This window comes from Lissotriton helveticus, chromosome 2_1, assembly GCF_964261635.1.
Source record: "Lissotriton helveticus chromosome 2_1, aLisHel1.1, whole genome shotgun sequence".
NCBI classification, from domain to species: Eukaryota; Metazoa; Chordata; class Amphibia; order Caudata; family Salamandridae; genus Lissotriton; species Lissotriton helveticus.
In genome coordinates, this window is record NC_136059.1 from 349,773,105 (window position 1) to 349,796,770 (window position 23,666).

At 45.2% G+C, this 23,666-nt stretch overlaps 1 protein-coding gene across 2 annotated transcripts in view; it reads right to left on the reverse strand.

Moving 5' to 3' along the window:
* Positions 1–240: 240 nt before the first annotated feature.
* The window catches only part of LMBRD2 (LMBR1 domain containing 2), a 636,504-nt gene continuing 613,078 nt past the window's right edge, over positions 241–23,666 (reverse strand). Inside the window, exons 17-18 of one of the 2 annotated variants that reach the window (XM_078674947.1) lie at positions 15,460–15,589; positions 241–2,246 (exon numbers count right to left, since the gene is read on the reverse strand). In XM_078674947.1, coding sequence (XP_078531073.1) covers positions 2,180–2,246; positions 15,460–15,589 — 197 coding nt within the window. In that variant the 3' untranslated portion in view covers positions 241–2,179. Of the gene's footprint in view, positions 2,247–15,455; positions 15,590–23,666 lie in introns of those variants that run through there. The other variant, XM_078674948.1, reaches the window with a different exon arrangement.

Below are 23,666 nucleotides of genomic sequence, written 5' to 3' on the forward strand. Positions count from 1 at the left end.
ACCACCTTTTTTTAGATAATATAATCAACATGCGCCACTATAATTGCGAAAGGATGTTAAAATATTACGTGGTACTTGATTTGTAACACACCACTGTATACAACGCACAGAGCAGCTTCTGGCAGATTTTTTACTTTGACCCCTTTGGTTGCTATTTACAAAACACGGACAGGATTTAGGTCTCAAGGTGAGACATTTTGACTACTCCCAAACTGGATAAGAATTGTATTTTCAAAACTATTTGCAAACATGTTTTAATATGCTATTTCCAAAACATAAATGCAGTCTCCCTCTTCATTATAAAAGCTGTTTCAGCAGAAATTGCCATGCTGATCATTTTCATAGCACATTCACAACTGTACTGTGATGCTGAAAAGCAAGTGTACCTTTTGCTCAATTCAACAGCTCTCGTGTCATTGACCTTGGGCAGCTGAGACTCGGTCAAAACTCTTGAATTAGAATTTGTGACCTCTAGACTAAATACAATTGTCAAACATCCTTGAATTAACCAACTAAGCGGTCTCATTCCCCAAAACTTCGACTATAAATAAAAGTGTAGAAAGGCCTATCCAATCACATATAAACAATATAGCTTATTGTACAGACACAAAAAACCGTCATGATCGCGTGGGTAGCAGAAAAGTTCTGCACCGGACCTCTAAACTTCTGAGCTTTAAACAATACTTCTCCTTCTCAAGAATAGCTAATTTTAGGCAAAATCAGTAATACTCCTGTTTCAAGAAAGCAAACTGGACACAACATGAACGAACGATGAGTGCAAGTCTTACAGTGCGGCATCTGTATCTATGCCTCGCAACATCTATACATGAAGACACATTGATAGACATAGTGCCTGATTAAGATCTTGGCAGATGGGTAATCCCCGTCAGAACAGTGACGGATATCCCGTCCGCTGAAATATAAATTCCATAGGATATAATGGGATTTATATTACGGCAGACAGGATATCCGTCACTATTGTTACGGAGTAACCCATCCACCAAGATCTAAATCAGGCCCATAGTCCCTTAGTGCAAACTTTGGCTTCGATGATGTGACCTGTAAAAGCTTAAGGTTTGTTACATTAACCTAACTTTCACAAGACTATACACATCGTACTGTTCCTCAAACATATACAAAACCATCAGGATCAACCCACGGGTTGTAGTAATGTGAAATAACATATATTACATGTATCTACGTTACATATCTTTAGAATGCGCAGTATGGTTCAGATAACATGCTTGTAGTTGATTTGACTCAAACACTGGTTAAATATTTGTGCAGGCACAATCTGATACGAAGAACACAATTCTGGAGTTTTCTTTTTGAATGTAACTATTTGCATTGTTACAAGTCATCATTTTTGTAATGTATAGGCACATATATGTAAGTACAGAAGAAGAGTGAGTAGTCTGTGTATGCTTTAAAAGGTGCACTCTTAACTAAAGGTTACAAAACAATTTCCTTTTCATATTAGAGCATGTGTGCGTACACAACAACATATCAAGTACAGTCTTGCACAATTTGCATTTTTCAATGCTTCTATCATGCCCAGCTGTCATGTAGCGCACGAGGCTTTTCAGATGGTTCCACAAGCCAGCAAGGGTGATTAAGATTTCACAAACAGAAGCCACCATAGGTGCCTCACTAAAAGGCACGTGTACATGAACAATGAGATGGCAGGCTGCCAAGTCCCAAGCATAACCTGGGCAGCATTGAAGATTAACAGCTAATAATATTTGATAATTTATTTTGGAGGTCACTTTTCATGGTCAACAGAATTTAAAAGTATCAGTGCTTGTTACACTCTTCCTAGCCAGCTCAAAATCTGAACCTGTGTGTGGACCATGTAGTTCATAATGCATTTTAAGCCGTGTATTGTCAAAAGACAGCTCAATGGGTAGATACACAGACTGAATGATGTGCTTTGAATTCCTTCATAATGTACAGCTGTACATGAATGTTTTCTGAATAATCAAGACAGTGTTCTGAACCAACTTCTTGAGACTTAGGATCAAGTTGTGGGCTGCGAAAAAGTGGGTTGCACATGCCTCTTTTTGTTTCCTCACACACTGAAGTATTTATTTGTTGATTTGTATCACTAGTGTTGCTGCACAGGAAGCTGATAGGTGGTATGTAGTCATCTGGTTCGCATTTCCTTCTGTTGTTCGAGACTTTAGACATCATCAAAAATTTTGCTTTGAGAATTAGACATGGACAAATACCTTCCACCAGGCTGATACCTGTAGTAGAGAAGATAGAACAGGCTACTTAAATTGAAGTGTGGCAGCAATACGGTAGAGGTTCAGACAAAAGAAACACAGGTTATAGTCACATCAATTCAGTTCAGTAAAGAAGCAAGTCCATAGAAATATTTAAAATATGAATGCTGTGTGGACTGTGGTCCTCTACTCATCTATACATAAGATATCTAAAACAGACTGTCTAGTACATGAAGTCTGACACACTATACGTCTGACCTTGTATCCAGTGCTTACTTTCTCATACCTTTACTTCCCTGTTCCAAGTCATCTCAAATCTACGAAACAGCAGCCTGAACTAACCTCACTTTCTATGTTGCCTTATGATACAGCAGAGTCTCCAATAACGAATTCGAATATTACAAGCCCATTTTTTAAAAAGTTGCACAAAACAAAATAAAATAGAAAATAAACACTACTCATAAATATATATGCAGCTAATATTTGAAGTATTGTATACGCCCCTGTACACTATTTGTAAAGTAATGAAGCCAACAATGTTTGTTATGTACCGTTAATAAAAATAACAAAAAACAAGTACATATATTTTAAAGTGCTGCGGTTTTCATTTAAGCAAAGCAAAAATAGGTCTCTCCAGTCGCCCGTAACAGGACGGCTGGGAAGACAGGGAGGAATTAAGCGCCTAGAGATCATACAAAGAAACAAAAAGGAGGATGGCCTGGGCTATGGGAGCGACTATAGTATTAATTCGATATACGCTTGCACACCAGTTTCTATGCAGTTTCCGTATTTGTTGCATGCTCCTGGGTGTGCCCCTTGAATTGGGGAACGTCCCCTGGTCACTGCTGTGACCAGGGGACCAGCGTTTAGTCCGTTCACTATTTCACCAGTAACTAATAAGCATTCGCTCACTGCATGAGACGGGCACAAGCAGCTACACCTCATCACGGAAATCGAAATACTACAAGTAAGTTACTACGCGCTAGGGTGACCAACCGTCCGTAAATTTCACGGACAGTCCATAATTTTCACCTCTTGTCAATTGTCCGTGATAACATCTTTAACGGACGCCATTTGTCCGTAATTTTGATGATTTTAGATGACGTCCAATGATGTTGTGTTTTCCAAGCATTGTTAGTGTGTTCTTCACTCTTCGATACATAGGATTGGCTTGAAAGTCATAACCCAATCCTAGTGCTCGCTGCTCGACGGTTCTCATTGGCCCTGATGCTTCAAGGCCAATGAGAACAGCTTTAGGGTGCCCAGCCTTAGCTTGCTTTAGGATCTGCAGGGCACTCTTAGGTGTAGAGACGCTCTAGATGTTGCACGGCACGTCGGCGGACGTGACGTGCAGGCGGCCAGGATTGGCTGCTGGTGTTGGGGGCGTGGCTGAGCGCGAGAGCGCGAAAATATAGCGGGAAGAGCGGGCGCTGGAGCGGAGGCTCGGCCTCTTTGGGAATTATCCGAGTTATAGCAAATAAATAATTGTTAACTACAGTAAGGGCTCAGAGTCATCATTGGAGTCTGCTTACATCATTACAGTGGCGACGAAGGTGGGATTGAAGACCCCCCAGCAAGGCAGAACCTCAGACTCGGCCCTAAGAGACAAGCAAGCACCAGAAGCTTCAGAACCACCCCACAAGGTACAGAGGAGCGAGACTACCGGGTGCAGGAGAACAGGTACCCCAAAGAGCGCGGCAGAGCCCGGCACGCAGGAGGGTGTGGCGCAGAGGAAGGAAAAAGGGAGGAAAAAACCCAGGAACCCTAGAAGTAAGGCAGAAGGAGAGCGCCAGCCCACCCAGCGAGCAACAGACCAGTGAGCACGCGCTGGAGGGTTCAGAAGGAGCCGAGGGGGCTGACAAGGACAGTCCCCGAACCCCAGCAAGTGGAGAAGAACAAGACGACGCACCAGGGAGTCCCCGTGGCCAAGTAAGATCGCTACCTGCTGTGAAGAGCGAGAAAATGAGCGCGCAAGCAGGCTACGCGATGGCCCCGGTACAGTTCTTACCGCGCCCGGGAGAACCCCTCATGAAATGGGAGGATTGGAGGGAATACATCGACAATTTCATAGGCGTACTCGAAGATGAGAATGAGGAGGCATTCAAACCCCAGAGGAAGAAACGTATTTTACTATTGAACTTAGGCCCAGAAGGACTCCGGATTTACAAGAGCTTAGTCCCGAAACAGAGAACATCCACAGACGACGATGTATACGCACAGGCGCTCGAAGACCTCAACGAACACTTTAGACCGGCAATGTGCGTGTCGGTGGATAGGTTTAACTTCCAACAGAGGAAGCAGAAACAAGGAGAAACAGTGGAGGAGTATGTGGCGGCACTGAAACGACTGGCAGCCACGTGCAGGTACGCCAACTGGGAAGAGGAATTCATCAAGGACCAGGTGGTGATGCATACCACGTGCTCGAATGTGCAAGACAAGCTGTGGGCTAGTGGAGACACCACACTGAAGGAGGTATTGGTCATCGTGAAGAGAGCGGAATTAGCACGGCGGTGCGCTGAAGTGACAAAAAAGGATATGGCGTCCAGCACGATGGTGAACAAAGTGGATGAAGAGGGGACTAGCAGAGAATACCGAAACAGGAAACCAACAGAAAGAGGGCCCAGCAAGTGGCAAAACAGCACGAACACGTCGAGTAAACAAGTGGGAGGCAACAGGAAGTCATGCTACAGGTGTGGAAGCTGGTCGCACGAGGCGCACGATCGGAAGTGCCCTGCGTTTCGCGCCAAGTGTGCGTTCTGTGGAATAATCGGCCACTACGAGAAGGTTTGCAGGAGGAAGGCCTCCAAGAGCATGGTGAGATGCGTGGATCAAAGCGATGACCATCCGGACGGCGATTCGGAGCCGGAAGAAGTCACGGTGATCTACATTGAGGATCAGGTACTAAGCACGGAGGGAAATGTTCTAGACAGAGAAGGTAGACGCACGATGAAACCGGTGTTGGAGATGGCTATAGGCGGCGTCAAGATCAACGTGGTGGCAGATACAGGGTCTCCCTTCACCATCATCCAGAGAGCAGTGTGGGAGGAGAAATTTGTGCCACGGCTCGGGCCAGAGCTTGAAAAGCTAGACATCCGCCCGGTCACGTATAACGGAGATCGGATCCCCATGGCAGGATTCAGGCCCTTGACCTTCGAATTTCGAGGCCGGTCAGCACACTGTAAACTCTACGTGTCGGAGAGGGGCCCGTCAGTCTTGGGTTGGCTGGATCAGGGCGACCTAGGAATCAAGCTGGATCCGGGTGGCAAGGAGCAAATTCTCCTGACGGACCAGGTGGCCGGGCCAAGTCTGGACAAATGGAAAACCGAATATCCAAAGGTATTTGGGGGCACAGTGGGGAAGCTGGAAAAATTCGCCCACAAGATCATCCTGAAGGAGAACGCTGTCCCGGTGGCCCACAAGGCCAGGAATGTCCCGTTGGCAGTAAGAGACGCTGTGAGAGCAGAACTACAAGACCTGGAAAACAAGGGCATCATAGAACCCATCACGTGCGCCGAGTGGCTGGCGCCCCTGGTAGTGGTTAAGAAACCCAACGGTAAGGTCCGGTTGTGCGTTGACCTGAGGGAACTAAATAAAAACATTGTGGTGGAAAGATTCCCCTTGCCCAGGATAGAGGAGATGCTAGCCAGCACCAGGGGGATTAAGTGGTACTCAACAATAGACTTGACCTCTGCATATCATCAGATTGCTCTGCATCCGGACAGCCGCAAATTAACATCTTTCATCACTCCGTTTGGGTGCTATCAATTTCGCAGGATGCCATTCGGTCTAGCTTCTGCAGCGGCGGTGTTCCAGAGGATGATGCACCAGTTGTTCAAGGACATCAAGGACGTCCAATACTTCCAAGATGACATCCTGGTGATGGGCAGAGACATACCAGACCACGACAGGAAGTTGGCAGTGGTCTTGAAGATCCTAGAAGGAAAAGGACTCACGGCTGAATGGTCCAAATGCAAGATTGGGATGGACTCGGTAACCTACCTGGGGCATGAGATAGGGGCACAAGGTGTGACCCCCAAGGCCGACAATGTCAGGGCGATTTGTGAAGCACCACCCCCCTCCACCAAGGAAGAGGTCAGGTCATTCCTGGGGATGGCAGAGTATTATGGGAAATTTGTACAGCACTTTGCCTCTAAGACTCATCATATGAGACAACTAACGAAAGAGAACACTGAATTCAAGTGGTCGGAGGACACACAAAGGGAATTCGAGACTATCAAAAAGGAAGTGGCAGGGGCCATACCCCTTCAAGGGTTTGACCCTCAAGGCAACACCGTCCTCACAACGGACGCCAGCGACAAGGGACTGGGTGCAGTCCTCATGCAAGACCGAGGGCGAGGTCAGCTGGAGACGATCTGCTTCGCCTCGCGCACACTGAGTGAGACAGAAAGGAAGTACAGTGTGATAGAAAAGGAGATGCTGGCGGTGGTGTGGGCCACCACGCGCTTCCGACAATTCCTGTGGGGCACCAGATTTCAGCTACGGACCGACCACAAACCACTACTGAGAGTGCTGACATCGAGTGGCCACGCAGAGGCGACACCCCGGATATCGAAGATGTCGCTTAAGCTCTTAGAGTTTAGGTATGATGTGGAACACATACCAGGCAGCAAGAACAAGGTAGCAGACTACCTGAGCCGAGCGGCGGCTATGGAACCCAGTGAAGAGGACAAGGCATGCACGGAAGAATGGGTGGCACTGATGGAGGATCATGAAAGTGTCATCAGCCTCCAGGAATGGACACAAGCGTATGCAGAGGACCTGACGTTGGAAGAGGTGAAAACTTACATCACTCATGGATGGCCGGATAAGAGACGGGTTCGGAAGGAACTCAACCCCTATTTTGAAGTGAGGGAGGAACTCTCCCTGGACAATCAAGGAACATTTGTATATAGAGGAGAGAAAGTTGTCCCTCCAACGAACATCATACCCCGACTGCTGGACATGCTGCACGAAGGGCACCTGGGCATAGGGAAACTCAAACTGAGGTCCAAGCAGAACTATTGGTGGCCGGGAATGGACATAAGAGCGGAACGACATGTGAGAGAGTGCGTGAGGTGCCAGGGCGCAGACAAGACACTCAAACCCCTGCGCCCTGCATTGGGTGCATTCGAAACTCCAAAGAACCCCTGGGAAGAGTTGTCTGTCGACATCTTAGGCCCCGTCTTAGACACCCAAGGGGTCCAGAAGTACGTGTGTGTCCTGGTGGACAGGTTCTCGAAATGGCCAGAGATCAAGATCGAGGAAACCATGAACACGGACACCATAGTGCAGTTCCTGGCAGACACTTTCGTAAGGGAAGGCATACCCAAGTCAATCCTCAGCGATAATGGACCCCAGTTCCGATCGGAAAAGTGGGACAACTTCCTAGGAAGGAACGGAATCCAAGCGAGGCACACATCAATATACCACCCTGCGGGAAACGGCCAAGTCGAACGCTTCAATAGGGTGGTGATGGGGTCGATCCAAGCAGCCATCTCAGACCACAAAGACTGGGAGAAGGACATATGGCACATGTTGTGGGCGTACAGGATCACTCCCACAAGTACGGGATACAGCCCCTTCCAGCTGCTGCGCGGCCGAGAACCATTCACCCAGGACAACCGGGTGTGGAAGGAAAAGACTGTAGTAAGTGAATGGTCCCCTGCTGTGGTGCGGGCTAACATTGAGAAGGCCAAGGCAGTGTACACCAGACATTATAATGCCCGGAGGAACGTGCGAGACACAGAACTCAAAGAAGGAGAATGGGTTAGAGTCAAGCTGCCCACTCTACAAAGAAAAGGAGAGAGCAAATACAGCAAGCCCCTGCAGGTGAAGGAAATTAAGGGAAGAGCGGCCAGGCTGAGTGACGGAAACATATGGTCACAAGACCGCATGGCCAGATGTAATAAGATCCTAGTGTGGGACTGTGAAAGGGCAGGCGGAGAATCAGAAGAATGTGAGAGTGAGAAGCGAGAACATCAGGAGAATGGGATCACGTTGAATGAAGGAGAGCAAAGTCAAGGAGAAGCAAGGGACAGAGAGCAGGAGATAAGAGTTGAGGAGAATGGCGATAACAGAGTCAGACAAGGAGAAGAAGAGACCAACACCACCCCTGCGAGACGAACACGGAGTGGTAGAGCTGTGGTGAGACCAACGAGATTCAGAGACTATGATTTGAGCGACGGACTGTAAGTTGAAATGTTTGTGCGAAAAAGGGGAGATATGTAGAGACGCTCTAGATGTTGCACGGCACGTCGGCGGACGTGACGTGCAGGCGGCCAGGATTGGCTGCTGGTGTTGGGGGCGTGGCTGAGCGCGAGAGCGCGAAAATATAGCGGGAAGAGCGGGCGCTGGAGCGGAGGCTCGGCCTCTTTGGGAATTATCCGAGTTATAGCAAATAAATAATTGTTAACTACAGTAAGGGCTCAGAGTCATCATTGGAGTCTGCTTACATCATTACATTAGGGTCTTTCGATTCGTGTTTACGCTACAGACTCCTGCATTTTGTGGGCAGCTGTGCAGCAGACTCGCAGACCTTGAAGAACTGGAATACAAAGTCAGCCACAGTCTTTATTACCCCCTGCAAACAACTTATCGAGCTCTCAGTAAAATTGCAAAAAAGTGCTTTTCATTATTCTTTATTTTACATGTGCGTGCATTTATTGTCTGTTTAGTTTACTCTCTGCTCCCCCTGGCGTACTCGTTCCTAATCACTCTCCACCCTTCCAGGGCCTCGTGACAGCATATTTTTAGCTCCCAGCTCCTCTAATGGGCAGCATCACGTTAAATATGGACTTATCTTTGTCTCTCGACGACTGGAAAGAATCGGTGAGCAGAGGAGGTCGTGAGGAAAAGTCGTTAAATTAAAAAAATGATGAATCTGGAGGTTCACAGAATGTGTTTTCCTCATCTTGGTTGCCGGGCCTCATGCTCCTTAGAGGTACAACAATGCCAGGCGGGATAGTGTGAACCTAAAAAGCATGCTTAGATTTTTTTTTTTTTTACAGAGAATCGAGCATAGATTGCCTGACATGGCGATGCTTGTGCCCTGGAAGTCTGTCATACCTCTTAAGTGGTTCCACCATGTCACTAACTTGGTGACTGGACTTTGTATACTGGGATGGTTAACCCAATACTAGTAGTGCTAAAATCATACATTAAAATTACACAACACAAAGCACTGTTGGCTATAAAGCCAGGGCAATGTCTAAAATGCCAGGACATTGGCAGTGTCCCTCAGGGCGTGTGGTTACTCAGCACTTCGCACAGGAGTGAATTTGAAGGCATTTTTTCTTTAAATGTGGAAGTGTCACTTTGTGGAGTAGCAGGTGAGTGTTTCGTTCTCCTCCATAATTCCTGTTCATGAGCAAAAAACCTACACATAGGATTTTGAAGGCATTTTACATTCATGTGGTTCCTTACCTCACCCTGAGAACCTCATTACGAGTTACCATTTCTTTTGGGAGGTTATATCATTGCAGATATGCATTTCTACATACAATTTGTATTTTTGTTTTTTTCTATTTAATTTATTTACTATGCATAACGTGTTCAAGGCAAGTAGGAATAAAACATGCTGGAATAACATTAAAATAAATGTACAAAAATCAGAAAATATCATCATGAATGTGCAAATAAAACAATAGAACTCTCTTTGCTAAATGTAGACTTGGCAGTCATAAACATTATAGGGCTTATGTTGGTAGTGACGATGCCAAGTCAGGTAGATTGGGGCACTGGCCTAGAAGATTGTTTACTGTCTTTCTTACTGTTTTGCTAGTACTGAACATCTCTCCATCTGCTGAGTCTCCAGCCCATGACATTACTAATACAAGTGCATGCTTACATAGTTGTTATATTACGCAATGGATGCAAAAGTAATTTTTTTACGAGGTTAAACATGAAGGATGCTATTAATCTACCTTTCCTGAATCCTGAACTGCATGATAATAAGCTCTCCTTCATTATATCCACTGTGTGTTAATGTTGCTCTTTCATGGCTTCCATGCCAACAGTTGTATTTTGCCTCATATGGTTGGTGGGGTGACTATGTTGATATCCAAAGGTTTACTCTGTCTAGCATGCGGTCTCATTCTTCACTGTGGGTCTTATTTATGGAGAATTGGCGTAGGGCAGCGGCGCAATTCTTCTTGCTGCACCGCCCTAATCAAAAGTGCAAGGGCAGAAATGCACCATATTTTTGCAATACAGTGCATTCCCGTCCTTTCCCCCTGCGCTGACGGAAAGGACAGGAATGGGCTGCGTAATGCCAATGCAGGCACCCATGCGCCATGGTGCAAGGATTTCTGCATTGCATGCAGGATTTTTTTGAGCAGGAAGGGCCACTTTCCTGCACAAAAGCAATCCAGAGAGGTGTTGTTCTCTATCTATTTGTGCAGGACACATGGAAAGAGTAAAAAACAAGGAAAAATTAAAATATTTCTCATTGTTATGCCTGCTCTTTGGAGGCGCAAGGTGGTGGTGCTATTCCAGGTTTGCGTGATTTGAGTAAATCTGGGGGAAAGCCCACCGCAAAGCCCAAGGAACGCCTCGCTGGTGCAGAGTAAGGCAATACAGGGACTTGCACTGCTTTGTCTTTGTCCATATCTATGATGCAATCTATCACACAAACATCCCAGCCCTATGAGTTTCAGTTGAGATGTTTAATGGGCAATATAGATGCCTTTACATTTTTTTTCAGCTTGTCACAAGTGCTATGTTTTTAAGAATAGAGGACAAATATCAGGCTGTTTCTTTTGACAAATTCCTGTTTATTCCTTTAACACGTGGAATGGTGTTTACAAAATTCTCTCACTTTGCAGTCGAGTACAGAATAGAAAAGTCGATTAGTTGCCAATCTTCTTGTGGTGGTAAAGGACATGTGAAAACAAAGGATGTAAGCTGTCAATTTTTTTGTAACACACAACAACTTTTAAAGGCCTGTAGATTAACGTTTTAACCTAATATAAACTTATTGTGACTTGTAGTTATGGTTGTCTATTTACTTATATAATATTGCGCAACCTCCTTTGTAGTGTCTGTAAAACCCGAATTTTTGTCCAGAATTTTGACCTTCCGTCCTGAATTTTGACCCTTTGTCCTGAATTTTTACACTGACCGTCCTGAATTTTCACCCATGCCAGTTGGTCACCCTGTACGCAACTGTTAAAAACTAAACTAGATTCACGCTGTGAGCACGTAAGACCTAGACACACGGCAACTGCCACTAATTTGCTTTACAGTGATACCACGCAAGTCCGACTTAGATTCACGCACCAGACCTCGAGCAGCATATCCAGCACGTACTGAATTGCAAAACAGCAATACCACGCAAATCACTGAAAGTACGACTTAGACTTATGCACCACACCTCGAGCAGCTTATCTAGTTGACTAAACGTTTTAAATAATGCCAACAAGCATCCGCATCACCAAGAAGCACCCTAGATAATACCCGTGCGGGAATCAATTCGCGTTGTTACCGTTTTGCGCTCAGTTTCACTGTGAGCCACAACCCACTTATCATATTATCACGGATTTAGACACACCGATATATTCACCTAGTCCTAGAGGGAAATGAAAACTATAACGATTGAGTTCAAATTGGCAACACTATGGATTACTTAGGTTAACATTCTTTTGAAGTATTGTATCACTGTTTCACTTTGTGACACACAGTAATTTCACCATTATGGAATAGCGTCCATGTTATTTATTTGATAATCATGGTTTGAGCAACTAATCTTATGTATCCTCGTGTATTAAATACAAACATTTATTTTTAGACACATTTTCCCAGATGAAGGCTTGTATTAGCCGAAATGCATTGGATCATGTACTAACATGCATTTGAACATCAAAAGGATCTGGAAATAAGAGTGATTAACAACTCTAATTACCAGAAGAATCAAATAAATAAAAACTAATGAATTAAAAAAAATGGATGATACAATTTATTCTGTTGAAATAAGGACTGAAACATTTACAGCCCCAAAGGGGACACAGCATTGACCAGGGGACGTTCCCCAATTCAAGGGGGTAACGCAAGAACCCCTCTATTCTTTCATTCACTCACTGTCTGACTAAGCACCCATTCACACCAGATCACCCATGGCCCTCACGCATACGCTCATTCAGATAAATGCACAGAGAAAGCAGGGGAATAGCTGCATGAAGTGGGATTGGAGCAGAATGAAGTGGGAGCATCCAAAAAGGTTTGTGACAGAGCGGGATGTGGGTACAGGACTCGGATGTGGAGGAGTCCAGAGGAGTAAACAACATTGGGACTGGCGTCGAGCCAGGGAGGCACTAATGATGGGAATGAGGGAGAAAAGGAGCCACAAAACGTGGGATGGAGAGAGAAGCAGGGAAGGAGAAAAGGGGAGTGGGAGGAAGAAGCAGGAGCTGGAACTGGAGCCAACTATGGGGTGTGCAGCAAGAGGCTCAAGCACAGAATACACTTATCTCCAAGTGAGGTCTTGCTTATTTGTTAGCTCAGCACTGAGAAGTGGCAGAACGCATGGATGTACCACGTCAGGATGTCGAAAAGATGGACACAGATGGCCTTAGAAGCTGGTCTTGCACTGAAGCCATGAAGGGATGGTTTCCATTTGGGTGCAGAGGATTGGTTGAGTGCTGAAATCTAGATGTAGATACAGATAGGCTGCAGCAAGGGTCTAGCTGCTGTGACACAGGTTGGAGACAAGGTCTTAGGATTGGAACAGATCATGTGCAAGGTGGCGCTAGCCACCTGCAAGGGGTTCAAGGGGCACGCATTTTGGTATGGGAGCGACTGCCATTATGTATTAGCCAATGATCTACCATTGTGCTGCACTGTTTTCTTCTGATTTTGTAGTTATACTGCATTTCCAAACTATATGTAGTCTTGTAGATGAATCACAGGAAGTACTGTGTCTGCTCCTTAAAGCTCCCTAAAGCTTGAGGTTCTTAGGCTAAGACACACACATGGCTCTTGTTAAAGCCTCCATTATCTAGCATCACATTTTGTTCTGCTCTTCAAAGTTTTTCACGCCAAAAGCTTATTTTTTGGGTAACACTATATTGACTTATTATGAAGAAGGGAGCAAGGAGGGAGGCAGCTTGAGGTAAGACTCGGAGTTGATTGGGGAGGAAGCATCAGGTAGTGCAAAGGACTAAGAGGGAGCAGCAAGAGGTGTAAAGAAGCTTAACTCACGCCTACTGACACTAATGCATCCACTCAACTGTTTCACCCCGCGCTCACTCACTGCACCTCACCTATGTACTCACTTACGGTAACACTAAGCACACACTCCCGCAGTGCACCCATGTATTCACTTGCAGTAACATTAAGCACCCATTGCCCGTAGCTTACTCTAGACCACAGCATGCGCGTACTTGAAGTAACACAAGTGTGTTCACTCATACACCTACTCTCACCAACTGACCCCTTACTCCCACTCATATCAACACTGATGCATTCACTAACTGTCTCATCAAGCACCCCCTCCCAACAGCTCACCATTAACACTCACTGACACGGATGCACTCTTACGTTCAAGGTCTCGACTTGCATACACTCATACAAACTAAAGCACAACCTATCTCATGCACTCAATGTCTCCAAAAGCAACCACTCACACCACCTCACCCAAGACCCTCACTCAAGTACTCATTCACATCAACACAACTGCATTCACTCACTGTACACCCATTAAACCAGGCTGACCCATGATCCTCAGTCGTGCACTGAAGCCAATGCTTCTATTCTATCACTACCTCAACATGCAGACAATCACAATAACATAAGAATAACCCTTTCAAGCAGATCAACTGTGTCACCAGGCACCCACTCATGTGAGCTCACCATGACCTGCACATTCTCTTGTCAACTCACTCAGACATATGAAAAGCGGAATGGAAAAAGTCTTCTCAGTAACGCAAGAGCCCCTCTCCTTCTTTCATTCACTCACTGTCTGACCAAGCACCCATTCACACCAGATCACCCATGGCCCTCACGCATACGCTCATTCAGATAAATGCACAGAGAAAGCAGGGGAATAGCTGCATGAAGTGGGATTGGAGCAGAATGAAGTGGGAGCATCCAAAAAGGTTTGTGACAGAGCGGGATGTGGGTACAGGACTCGGATGTGGAGGAGTCCAGAGGAGTAAACAACATTGGGACTGGCGTCGAGCCAGGGAGGCACTAATGATGGGAATGAGGGAGAAAAGGAGCCACAAAATGTGCGATGGAGAGAGAAGCAGGGAAGGAGAAAAGGGGAGTGGGAGGAAGAAGCAGGAGCTGGAACTGGAGCCAACTATGGGGTGTGCATCAAGAGGCTCAAGCACAGAATACACTTATCTCCAAGTGAGGTCTTGCTTATTTGTTAGCTCAGCACTGAGAAGTGGCAGAACGCATGGATGTACCACGGCAGGATGTCGAAAAGATGGACACAGATGGCTTTAGAAGCTGGTCTTGCACTGAAGCCATGAAGGGATGGTCTCCATTTGGGTGCAGAGGATTGGTTGAGTGCTGAAATCTAGATGTAGATACAGATAGGCTGCAGCAAGGGTCTAGCTGCTGTGACACAGGTTGGAGACAAGGTCTTAGGATTGGAACAGATCATGTGCTAGGTGGCGCTAGACACCTGCAGGGGGGTTCAGGATCAGTTTAGCATCAGCTCAGTTATGGATGGGCTGACGTTGAAGTGCATAAGATCGATCCAGGGATGGAGCTAGTCATTGCAGGGTAGGTGGTGGGATCTAAAATTGGCAAGAGGAGCTCAAAAACAAATGGGCCTTACACACAGGGAAGGGCCCTTTTTGGGAAGCCAGGACTACACTGGTGACTGCCTTAGCATGTACTAACTCAAGAATGACCTTTGTTCAAATATTGAGTCCATGCCTATCCACTCGACTAAAACAATTTTTGTACCTGGTACACATGTATATTTGAAAGGGGCTCGGTGTAAATTTGGTAATACATACAGTGTTTATTTCTTGAGTAGCCTGGCAATGTTCCCTATTTCAAGTGTTCTCTTGAGTCCATTATCAAGCTCTCTACATAGGCTGATCAAAAGGCTTAAAAAAAGACACAAGACATCAAAAGAAAAATACTCTGTTAACGGCTGGCTGCGTTCCTTGAAATAAACAGGTTTTCCAACAGCACCCAATTCTGCCTTCCTATGATATACCCTAATATCCTAGTCACTCAAGGAGCCTGACAATAGTGTGAGTAATACAACTAGAACTCTCACCTTCCAGAATCTGATTCAAGGGGATCATCAGTGAACGTGTCTGCATTAAAGTCCAGAGGTTCTGCATCTTGGAGAAGCTCGATGCGATCCTTTTCAGTTCTGTTGTTTGACCTGGTGTATTTTGTTACAGCTGCAAAAGAAATCGAAAATTCTTTTCATCTTACAAAACAGTGAATCTTCCCCTCTATCATAATGTGGAACACTCCTACACATCAAAAATGCATCCTCTTCTCTGAGTTTCATATCCCTTTTGAGAAACATTCACCTTAGGAAACATGCACTAGGTGCTAGAATCTCTAGGCCTAATGTGCATCATCTTATGGCCACCCTTTGCTCTTTCTGTTGTAACCCCTCGAACATTTGTTTGTGTAATGCTTGTTTCTGATGTATGTGGCAGTTTTTGTTTCAGATCACCTATATTGCTGATATGTTGCTACTTGCCCTCACTGTTCACTGCACCAGTCAATTTACCTGCTCTTGTTTATCTCCAAAATAATATGTACTCTCTGTTACTGCTACCTAGCTGATGTGCCTAGATTTCATGATACAGTACAATTCCCAGAGAGCCCGCTCCTTCACATTCTCCACTTGCTGCTATTGCTCGTTCCCTCACTTACCTAGTTCTTTTACAGCAACCAAATTGTTCTATTTCTACAGGTCTTGTACCCCAGCATTATTTCAAATTTCTCTAGCCTGTCTCCCCTTCCTCTACTCCATTCCTCTCAGTACTATGGATCAGTCTTTGCTTGGCCATATATGACCAGTTTCCTTTATAAATAACTTAGAGGAAGTTGTGCTTCAATTTTTCTGTTAGCATACACGCAGCACTCACCTTTATTACAAACATATACGAGCAGTGCTGCTATCACCATCTACCCCTGTAAAAATTGATGACAATTGTTGTACGTTATAAGTGCTTAAAATGCTTATTTATGTGCTTCCACAGTTAATATATGACTAACCAGTCAGATGTGTGTTGCTATAGAATTTTCCCTAGTAGAACAAGTTACTTACCTTCCATAACGCCATATCTGGTAGAGACACTTTCTAGCCACAGATTCCTTACCTTAGAATTTCCCCAGGCATCAGATTGGATTCACAAGATTTTTCGTGAGCAGGAACCCTGCCTGCCAATAGGTGGTATTGTTCGGCTCCACATGCGTCTGTGCCGGAAATGAGGTTCGTGGCACCTCTATAGGCTCCACACATGCGCAATGAAGTTAGTTTCTTTCCTCTCCAGAAGTGCAGAGCAATGAAGAACACCATCTACTGGTGTGGACAACTAGGGCTATGAAAGGGGAAAGCTCTGTCCTTAGAAATCCGTTTGCTGAGTGGGGAGGAATGGTGGGTCAGTAAGGAACCTACTTTTAGATAGCCTCTACTAAATAACGTGTTACCAAAGATAAGTAAATTGTTAATCAGGTAGAGACTTCTAGCCGAAGATTCCTTAACTTAGAATTGATACCCAGGCAATACCATCCACGCAGGTGAGTCTGCTGACCAATTGCAAACAAGGAAGTCCTGCAGAGCCGAATGGGTAAAATGCCCATCCCTACAGACCTGACTGTCCAGGCAGTCATTTTTGTGAACCTGTGCAGGGAAGCTGATGTTGCTGCCTGGCATATATCCAGGACCAAAACCCTGTGGACTAACACAGTGGTCACAGCTTTATCTCTGCTGGAATGAGCTCCCAAACCTCCAGAAGGTTGCTTCTTGGCCAATGTGTACCAGATTTGAATGCAGAGCACGGCCCATGTGGTGATGGTACGCTTCTGCACACCCTGACCAACTCTTCGTGGAGTATGCTGGTGCGAAGAAGGTTGTCCACCTGAAACTGTCGTGTGCGATCAAGATAGAACATCTATACTCATTTTTGGGTCCAGATCGTGGAGGTGCTACTCTTCTTTAGAAGGATGTGGAGGAGCGTAAAAAGTAGGCAGTGTGATGGATAGGTCTATGTGAAAGGCAGAGACCACTTTTGGGAGAAAGGAGGCTCTTGTGCGCAGCACCAGTTTGTCAGCATAGACTGAAAAGTAAGGCTTAAATGGAAAGGCTTGCAGCTCACTCACTATTCGGGCAGATATAATAGCCACAAGGAAGGCTGTTTTAATCATAAGAAGCCTGAGGGTACTTTTAGGGAAAGGCTCGAAAGGAGCACACATCAAGAATGTTAGGACCAGATTAACGCCTTAACCACAGTCAGATTTACCGCGGTGCGCTGAAGATTACGAAAACCCGCGGTTCAAGTGTACGAGAGGTGTACCTCATGACGAGCTGAGCTCGTCATGAGCGTCGAAGGGGTTAAGGTCCCACTGAGGCATGACAAATGGTGAAGGAGGGAAAAGATGAACAAGACTCTTCAGCAACCTATGTACAATAGCGAATTTGACAAGGGAGAGTTGGTCAGGTAACCACAAAAAGAAAGAAAGAGAGCCCTTAAGAATGCCCAAAGCAGAGCCCTGCTGGACAAGGGAAAGAATGAAAATTAGAACTTCGGAAATGGGGGCAGAAAGGGGATCAATGGCTTTGTCTGCACACCATGCCACACATTTTTGTCAACAGCAAATGCATAACCTCTTCTTGCAGGGATGCCTAGCTGCTAAGAAGACGTTGCAGACTTAGGAAGGAAGGTCGAAAATTGTCAATTGCTGCGTCTTAATCTCCATGCAAGAAGGCAGAGACTAGACAGGTTCGAGGGGAGAATCGTCCCATGCTGCTGCAACAGAAGATCCTCCTGAATGGGCAGCTTGATCGGAGGATCGATGGCCATGCTCAGTAGCTTAGGATACCAGACTCTCCAAGCCCAATCTAGAGCCACAAGGCTGACTTGGGCCGGGTCGTTTTTGATCTTCTTAAGAACTCTAGGGAGGAGTGGTATCGGCGGTAAGGCGTAAAGGAGGTCTGTGCTTCTCTCTAGATAAAAAGTGTCTCTTCATGAGATCCACCTTGGAAACTACAGTGCACAAAACTGCTGACACTGCAATCTCTCAGCAGAGTCAAACAGATCTAACTAAGGCTTTCCCCACTGCTGAAATACATCACCTATGGGTGGAGACACCATTCGAGATCCGCTAGGCATTGACAGCTGATTTTATCCGCCCTGGTGTTCAGAGAGCCTGCCAGGTGTTGAACCACCAGGGATATGACATGATGTTCCAACCATGTCCAGAGACGCAGGGCTTCTTGACAGAAGGGCTGCGACTCCATACGCCTAGTTTGTTGCAGTAAGACAAGGCGGTGGTGTTGTCCATGAGCACCTGCACGGATAGCATGGAGCTCAAGCAGGTTAGTTTGGAGTCTGGATTACGATAGAGACCACAGTCCTCTGATCTCCACCGCTCCCAGATGGCCGCCCCATTACAGAAGTGACACATCTGTCACTACTGTGAGATCTGGTTGGGGAAAGGAGAGGGGTTTGCCTTTGACACAATAGCGATTTGTGAGCCACCAATGATTATTTTTTGCAGTTCCCTCTGAGATCTGTACCATGTCAGAGAGATTCCCCTGATGCTGTGCCCATTAGAACTCAGGTCCTACTGCAAAGCCCACAAATGCTATCTGGCAGTAGTTACCAACAGGATGCCATGAGTTGCAACAGTCTCAAGGCCTGCCTCACCGAAATCTAGGATAGAGGCTGAAACATTGGTATCAGAGCCCGAATATCCTAGACTCTCTGCTCAGGAGGATAACCCTGAAACTGCACTGTGTCCAGAACAGCTCCGATCAAAGGAAACATCTGAGAGGGAGTTAGGTGTGACTTCGGCAGGTTGATAATGAACCCCAGCGAGTGCAGGGGTCCTAGTTTAGAGGTTGGATACGACAGAATAGGGCGAACCCGTCTTCAACAGCCAGTTCTCGAGATAAGGGAAGACTGGCACCCCTGATCTTGGTAGATGAGCCGCAACCACTACCATCACCTTGGTGAAACACCCGATGGGCACTGGTAAGGCCAAAAGGTAGCACGTGAATTGAAATGCTTGTTATCTACTATAACCAGCAGGCAACGCTGGTGGCCAGGCAGGACTGGAATGTGGGAATATGCATCCTGCAAGTCCAATGCTACCATTGAGTCTCCTTTGTCCAGAGCAGACAGGACCAGAGCTAAAGTGAGCATTCTGAACTTCTCCTTCTTGAGGAAGAACCTCAGGGTCCGAAGGGCGAGGAAGTAGCGGGAATAGCAACCAGGACCCACTTGTGGCATCTACACCCTTGGCCCAGATAACCATGACTTCCTGGCGGAGAAAGCACAGATGATCCTCCGTCAGCCGGTCTTGAGATGGTGGCATGGTGGGAGGGACTAGCACCTTCCTACAGTTTGCAAAACCCACCTGCACAATACTATGGACGGCAAGTAGGGTACGTGATGGTGAATCCTGTCGCCAACTGGGTGTCCATGTTGGTAAAAAGGTAGCAAGGTGGATTGTCTAGACCACTAGCAGCATGACCCACACGGTCTGTGGGTACAACACCTGTGGCCATGTGGACAGAGGCTGAGGAGCATGCACATTGTGGTGGCTGGGAGGGTATTGGCACGGCCGGAAACTTCTTCTGTAGCCGTAAAATGGGGATTGAGAGGGACGTGAGGCCATAGAACGCCCCACAAACTTCCTTGAAGCGTTCCATCGCTGAACCTGCCTTGCTCCGAAGTGATGGGTGCTTCAAGGGCATATCCATAAGATTGGAAACCCCCCAAAAAGCCAGGCATGGTGCTTCATGGCCACCATCAATGAAACCACTCAGTTCAGTGAGTCGGTCATGTCAAGTTCACAACGAATAATGAACTTTGCTGCTTCCCCCATCAGCAACTACTTGAGAGAGCATGGCCCAGGCCCCGGGATCATTGGCAGCACCGCACAACCGTGCTCTACGGAGCATGGTAGTAGTGGCCCATGCGGTGTTCACAGACTGCAATGCCAGGCTTGCAGAAGAAAACAACTTCTTCCCCAAAGAGTCCTGCCTCTTGGATTCCCTATCCGGGATTGGTGAAGGGAATGTGCTAGGATTTACATTGGAAGTTGGGGCTTGGACCACCAAGTTCTCTGTGGTAGTGTGTTGGGTGAGGAATTTGTGTCCCCAAGACAGGGGCAATGGCGGCAGGTAGTCTTCCAATTCAAAGGAGCCCCTGTATTGGGATTAGACGAAGTCCCCAAAAGGACGTCAGTGAGGGCTTCGCTAAACGGGCATAGCATAGATGTTAGTCTTGGCTGCCATTGGGGGCAACAGAAGATCCAAGAACTCAGCTGCTCTTTGCACCACAATTGTATAAGAGGCTCCCTCTTCCGTAGCCACAGTAGGGGGAGAAAGCATACCAGTATCTGGAGAAATATCCAGTCCACTGGCTTCACCCAGTACCTCACAGCACTTCACTTTAGGGTTATTTTCGTATAGCTGGTATTCCTTAGGGTTTAGAGACACCTCTCAGTCCTCCCTCAGTCGTAACCCAAGGGAATAGGGCTCGGGCTCCGATCTAGGAGGCAAGTCTCGTAGTCGGTGTCGTATACGGCGTCGGGTGAGGTACTCTGGCTGCATATCGGAGTCGGGGGTCAGATTGGGGATTGTACCACCGGTGGGCGCCACCGGGACCATTGGCATCGAGAACTATATTGTTTGGAAATCTGCCGGACATTTGTCAATCTAAAAAAAAAAAACTGAATAAAGGCAAAAACATTTTTGGGGCGTAAAAAACATACACATTACCATTGTACTCCCTGGCACTGAAGGGAACTAATTTGTGTCAGGATGCGCTCCTTGTGAAAGGCCAGCATGCCTTAACTCATAGTGAAGTCAGCAAATGGCTGGAGTGGGTGACGCCTTACCCCTTGATGCGTGTTCAAGTGGGGTGGAGAAAAATGTGAATGACAACTACAGACAAATGGATTAAGTGCAGCTGAAAACCCCTATAAGATACTAAGTCATACACATAAGTTTTGTAAAATCAAAAGGTCTTAACTAACACTCCTAAAAAAGTAAACAGCTGTATCCTGGCTACCAGCCTCTTACCTTTTAAGAAAGAAAGAAGGAATGACAGAACAAGTAAGGAAGGAAATAAGAAAGCAATGAAAACAAGAAATAAAGAAGGCAAGAAAGCAGGAATGAATGATGGCAAGAAGAAATGCATGAAATAAAGAAGGAAGACAAGAAAGAAGAAAAGAATGAAGGCAAGGAAGAGAGAACAAAGGATAGAAAGACAGAAAGAAGGAAGGAAGGAATGAGAGAAAAGATAGAAAGACAGAAAGCAAGCTAGAGGGAAAGAATAAGTGAAAGCAGGAAGGAAAGAAAAGTGAAAGAAAGTAAAAGAAAGACGGAAAGAATAATAAAGCAAAAGAAAGTAAGGAAGGAGAAGAAAAAGAACGGGGGTAAGAGAAGGAAGGAATGAAGGAACAACAGCAAGAGAGAATGAATGAAAGCAAGAAAGAAGGAATAAAAGCGAGAAATAAGGAAAAAAGGAATGGAAACAAGAAAAAATAAAGAGGGAAAGAAAGAAGGCAAGAGAAAGAAAGAACGAAATAAGGAATAAAGGAAAAAGAAAATCAAGGAAGAAAGAGAAGCAATAAAAGAATGGGACAGAGGGGATAAAAGAGAAAAGGGCATAGGAAAGAAAACTAAAGAAAGTAAAAGGAAAAAAGGAAAGCAACAAAGAAGGAATACAAGAAAAGGGAAATTAAGGAAGAAGGAAAGAAATAAAAGAAGCACAGAAGAAATAAAAGAAGGAAAGAAGAAAGAAAAGAAAGAAAATAGGACTTTTGGAATGACAGTAATAAAGAAAGAGAGAAAGATATAGATAAGAGGACAGGTCAAAAGAAATAAAGAAAGAATGAAAGAAGAAACAGATAAAGAAAGAAAAAATGAAAGAAGAAAGAAAAAATGAAAGAAGAAAGAAAAGAAAGAAAGAACATAGGACAGAATGAATAAAAAGAAATAAAGAAGGAAAACAGAGAGGAGGATAGGACAAAAGAAATTAAGAAAGGAAGAAAGAAAAAACAGAAAAAACCAGCAAGAAAAAAGGAAAGAAGGAATGAAAGAAGAAAGAAAGAAAGCAAAAAGGAATGGAAGAGTGAAAGAAAAAAGTAAAGATGAAAGAAAGAACAAGGAAAGAAAAAATGGAAATAAAAAAAGTTTTTTAAGTGCTGTATAATGAACACAATAAACGCTGGTTTTCTTCCTGGGCAAAGTTTATTAAAAAACCATTGGTGAAACTGAGACCGGAATAAACGTCCAAGAAGAATTGTTGCCTTATGAATTCACTTGTGTAATATTGAAGCTTTAGACAATGTAATACAGAACAGTTTCAAATGGATGCAATCTGTTAAGATGTGAAATGCCAGCAGTCAGATAAAAGACACTCCAAAAATAATGTACAACAGCATTGGCCAGAGACAGGTACTCAAAGTGTGGAATGTGGCATGTGTCATTACCTGGCTCACTAGCATCAAAGGTACTGCTATCTCTCACACATAAATACAAAGGGAACATCAAAGTAATACATTTGAAACAAAACATTTGCACAGTAGAGAACTAGTTTATGTGTGGGTATAATCTTCGGAAAAATTCAGTCACTCAAAGTGATGTTATCCAGTGGTTGAAGTGGGCTAACCCCCGGTCCCATGCTGTGTGCTGTAGAGAGCGAAAGCAACTTGAGAATGACACACAAACAGACCATTGAATGTAGAAAGCGGACTGAAAGTCCCTTTAAAAATGTTTCTGTATGTATGTATTTATATTTTTCTAAATCAAAATGTCTTGGCTAATGACAGATCCCCCCCAAAAAGAGCCCAGAACTGGATGCACCTAGTACCATAGGTATGAGGAATTTCTAGATTAATAACTTTGATATATTTTGTATTATTTTAGTTCAATAGAAGTGAAAGTGGATCCCAGCAGATTGAAATGTGCTTGACCCAAGCTGTGTCTCTGTTAGAGCCATCAGATTGTGTGGTGCCTGCAGTGTCACTAGGTGCTCTGCATATAGGGTGTGTTAAAGATGTGTGCCACAGAGGTTCTTAAGCATTTGTGTATGCGACACTACTGCATAACTGATTCATTACATCTGACATGATTTATGTAATGTGCATGACTGAGAAGGAATACATTTTTAGCTGATGTGTTTATTCCACCCAAAGCGCGATTTTTAAGAGGGGTGCATCTTGGAAGCTGAATGTGTAAACCTCTATCTCTTTTTTGGGCAACATCACAGAGCCATTTTCATG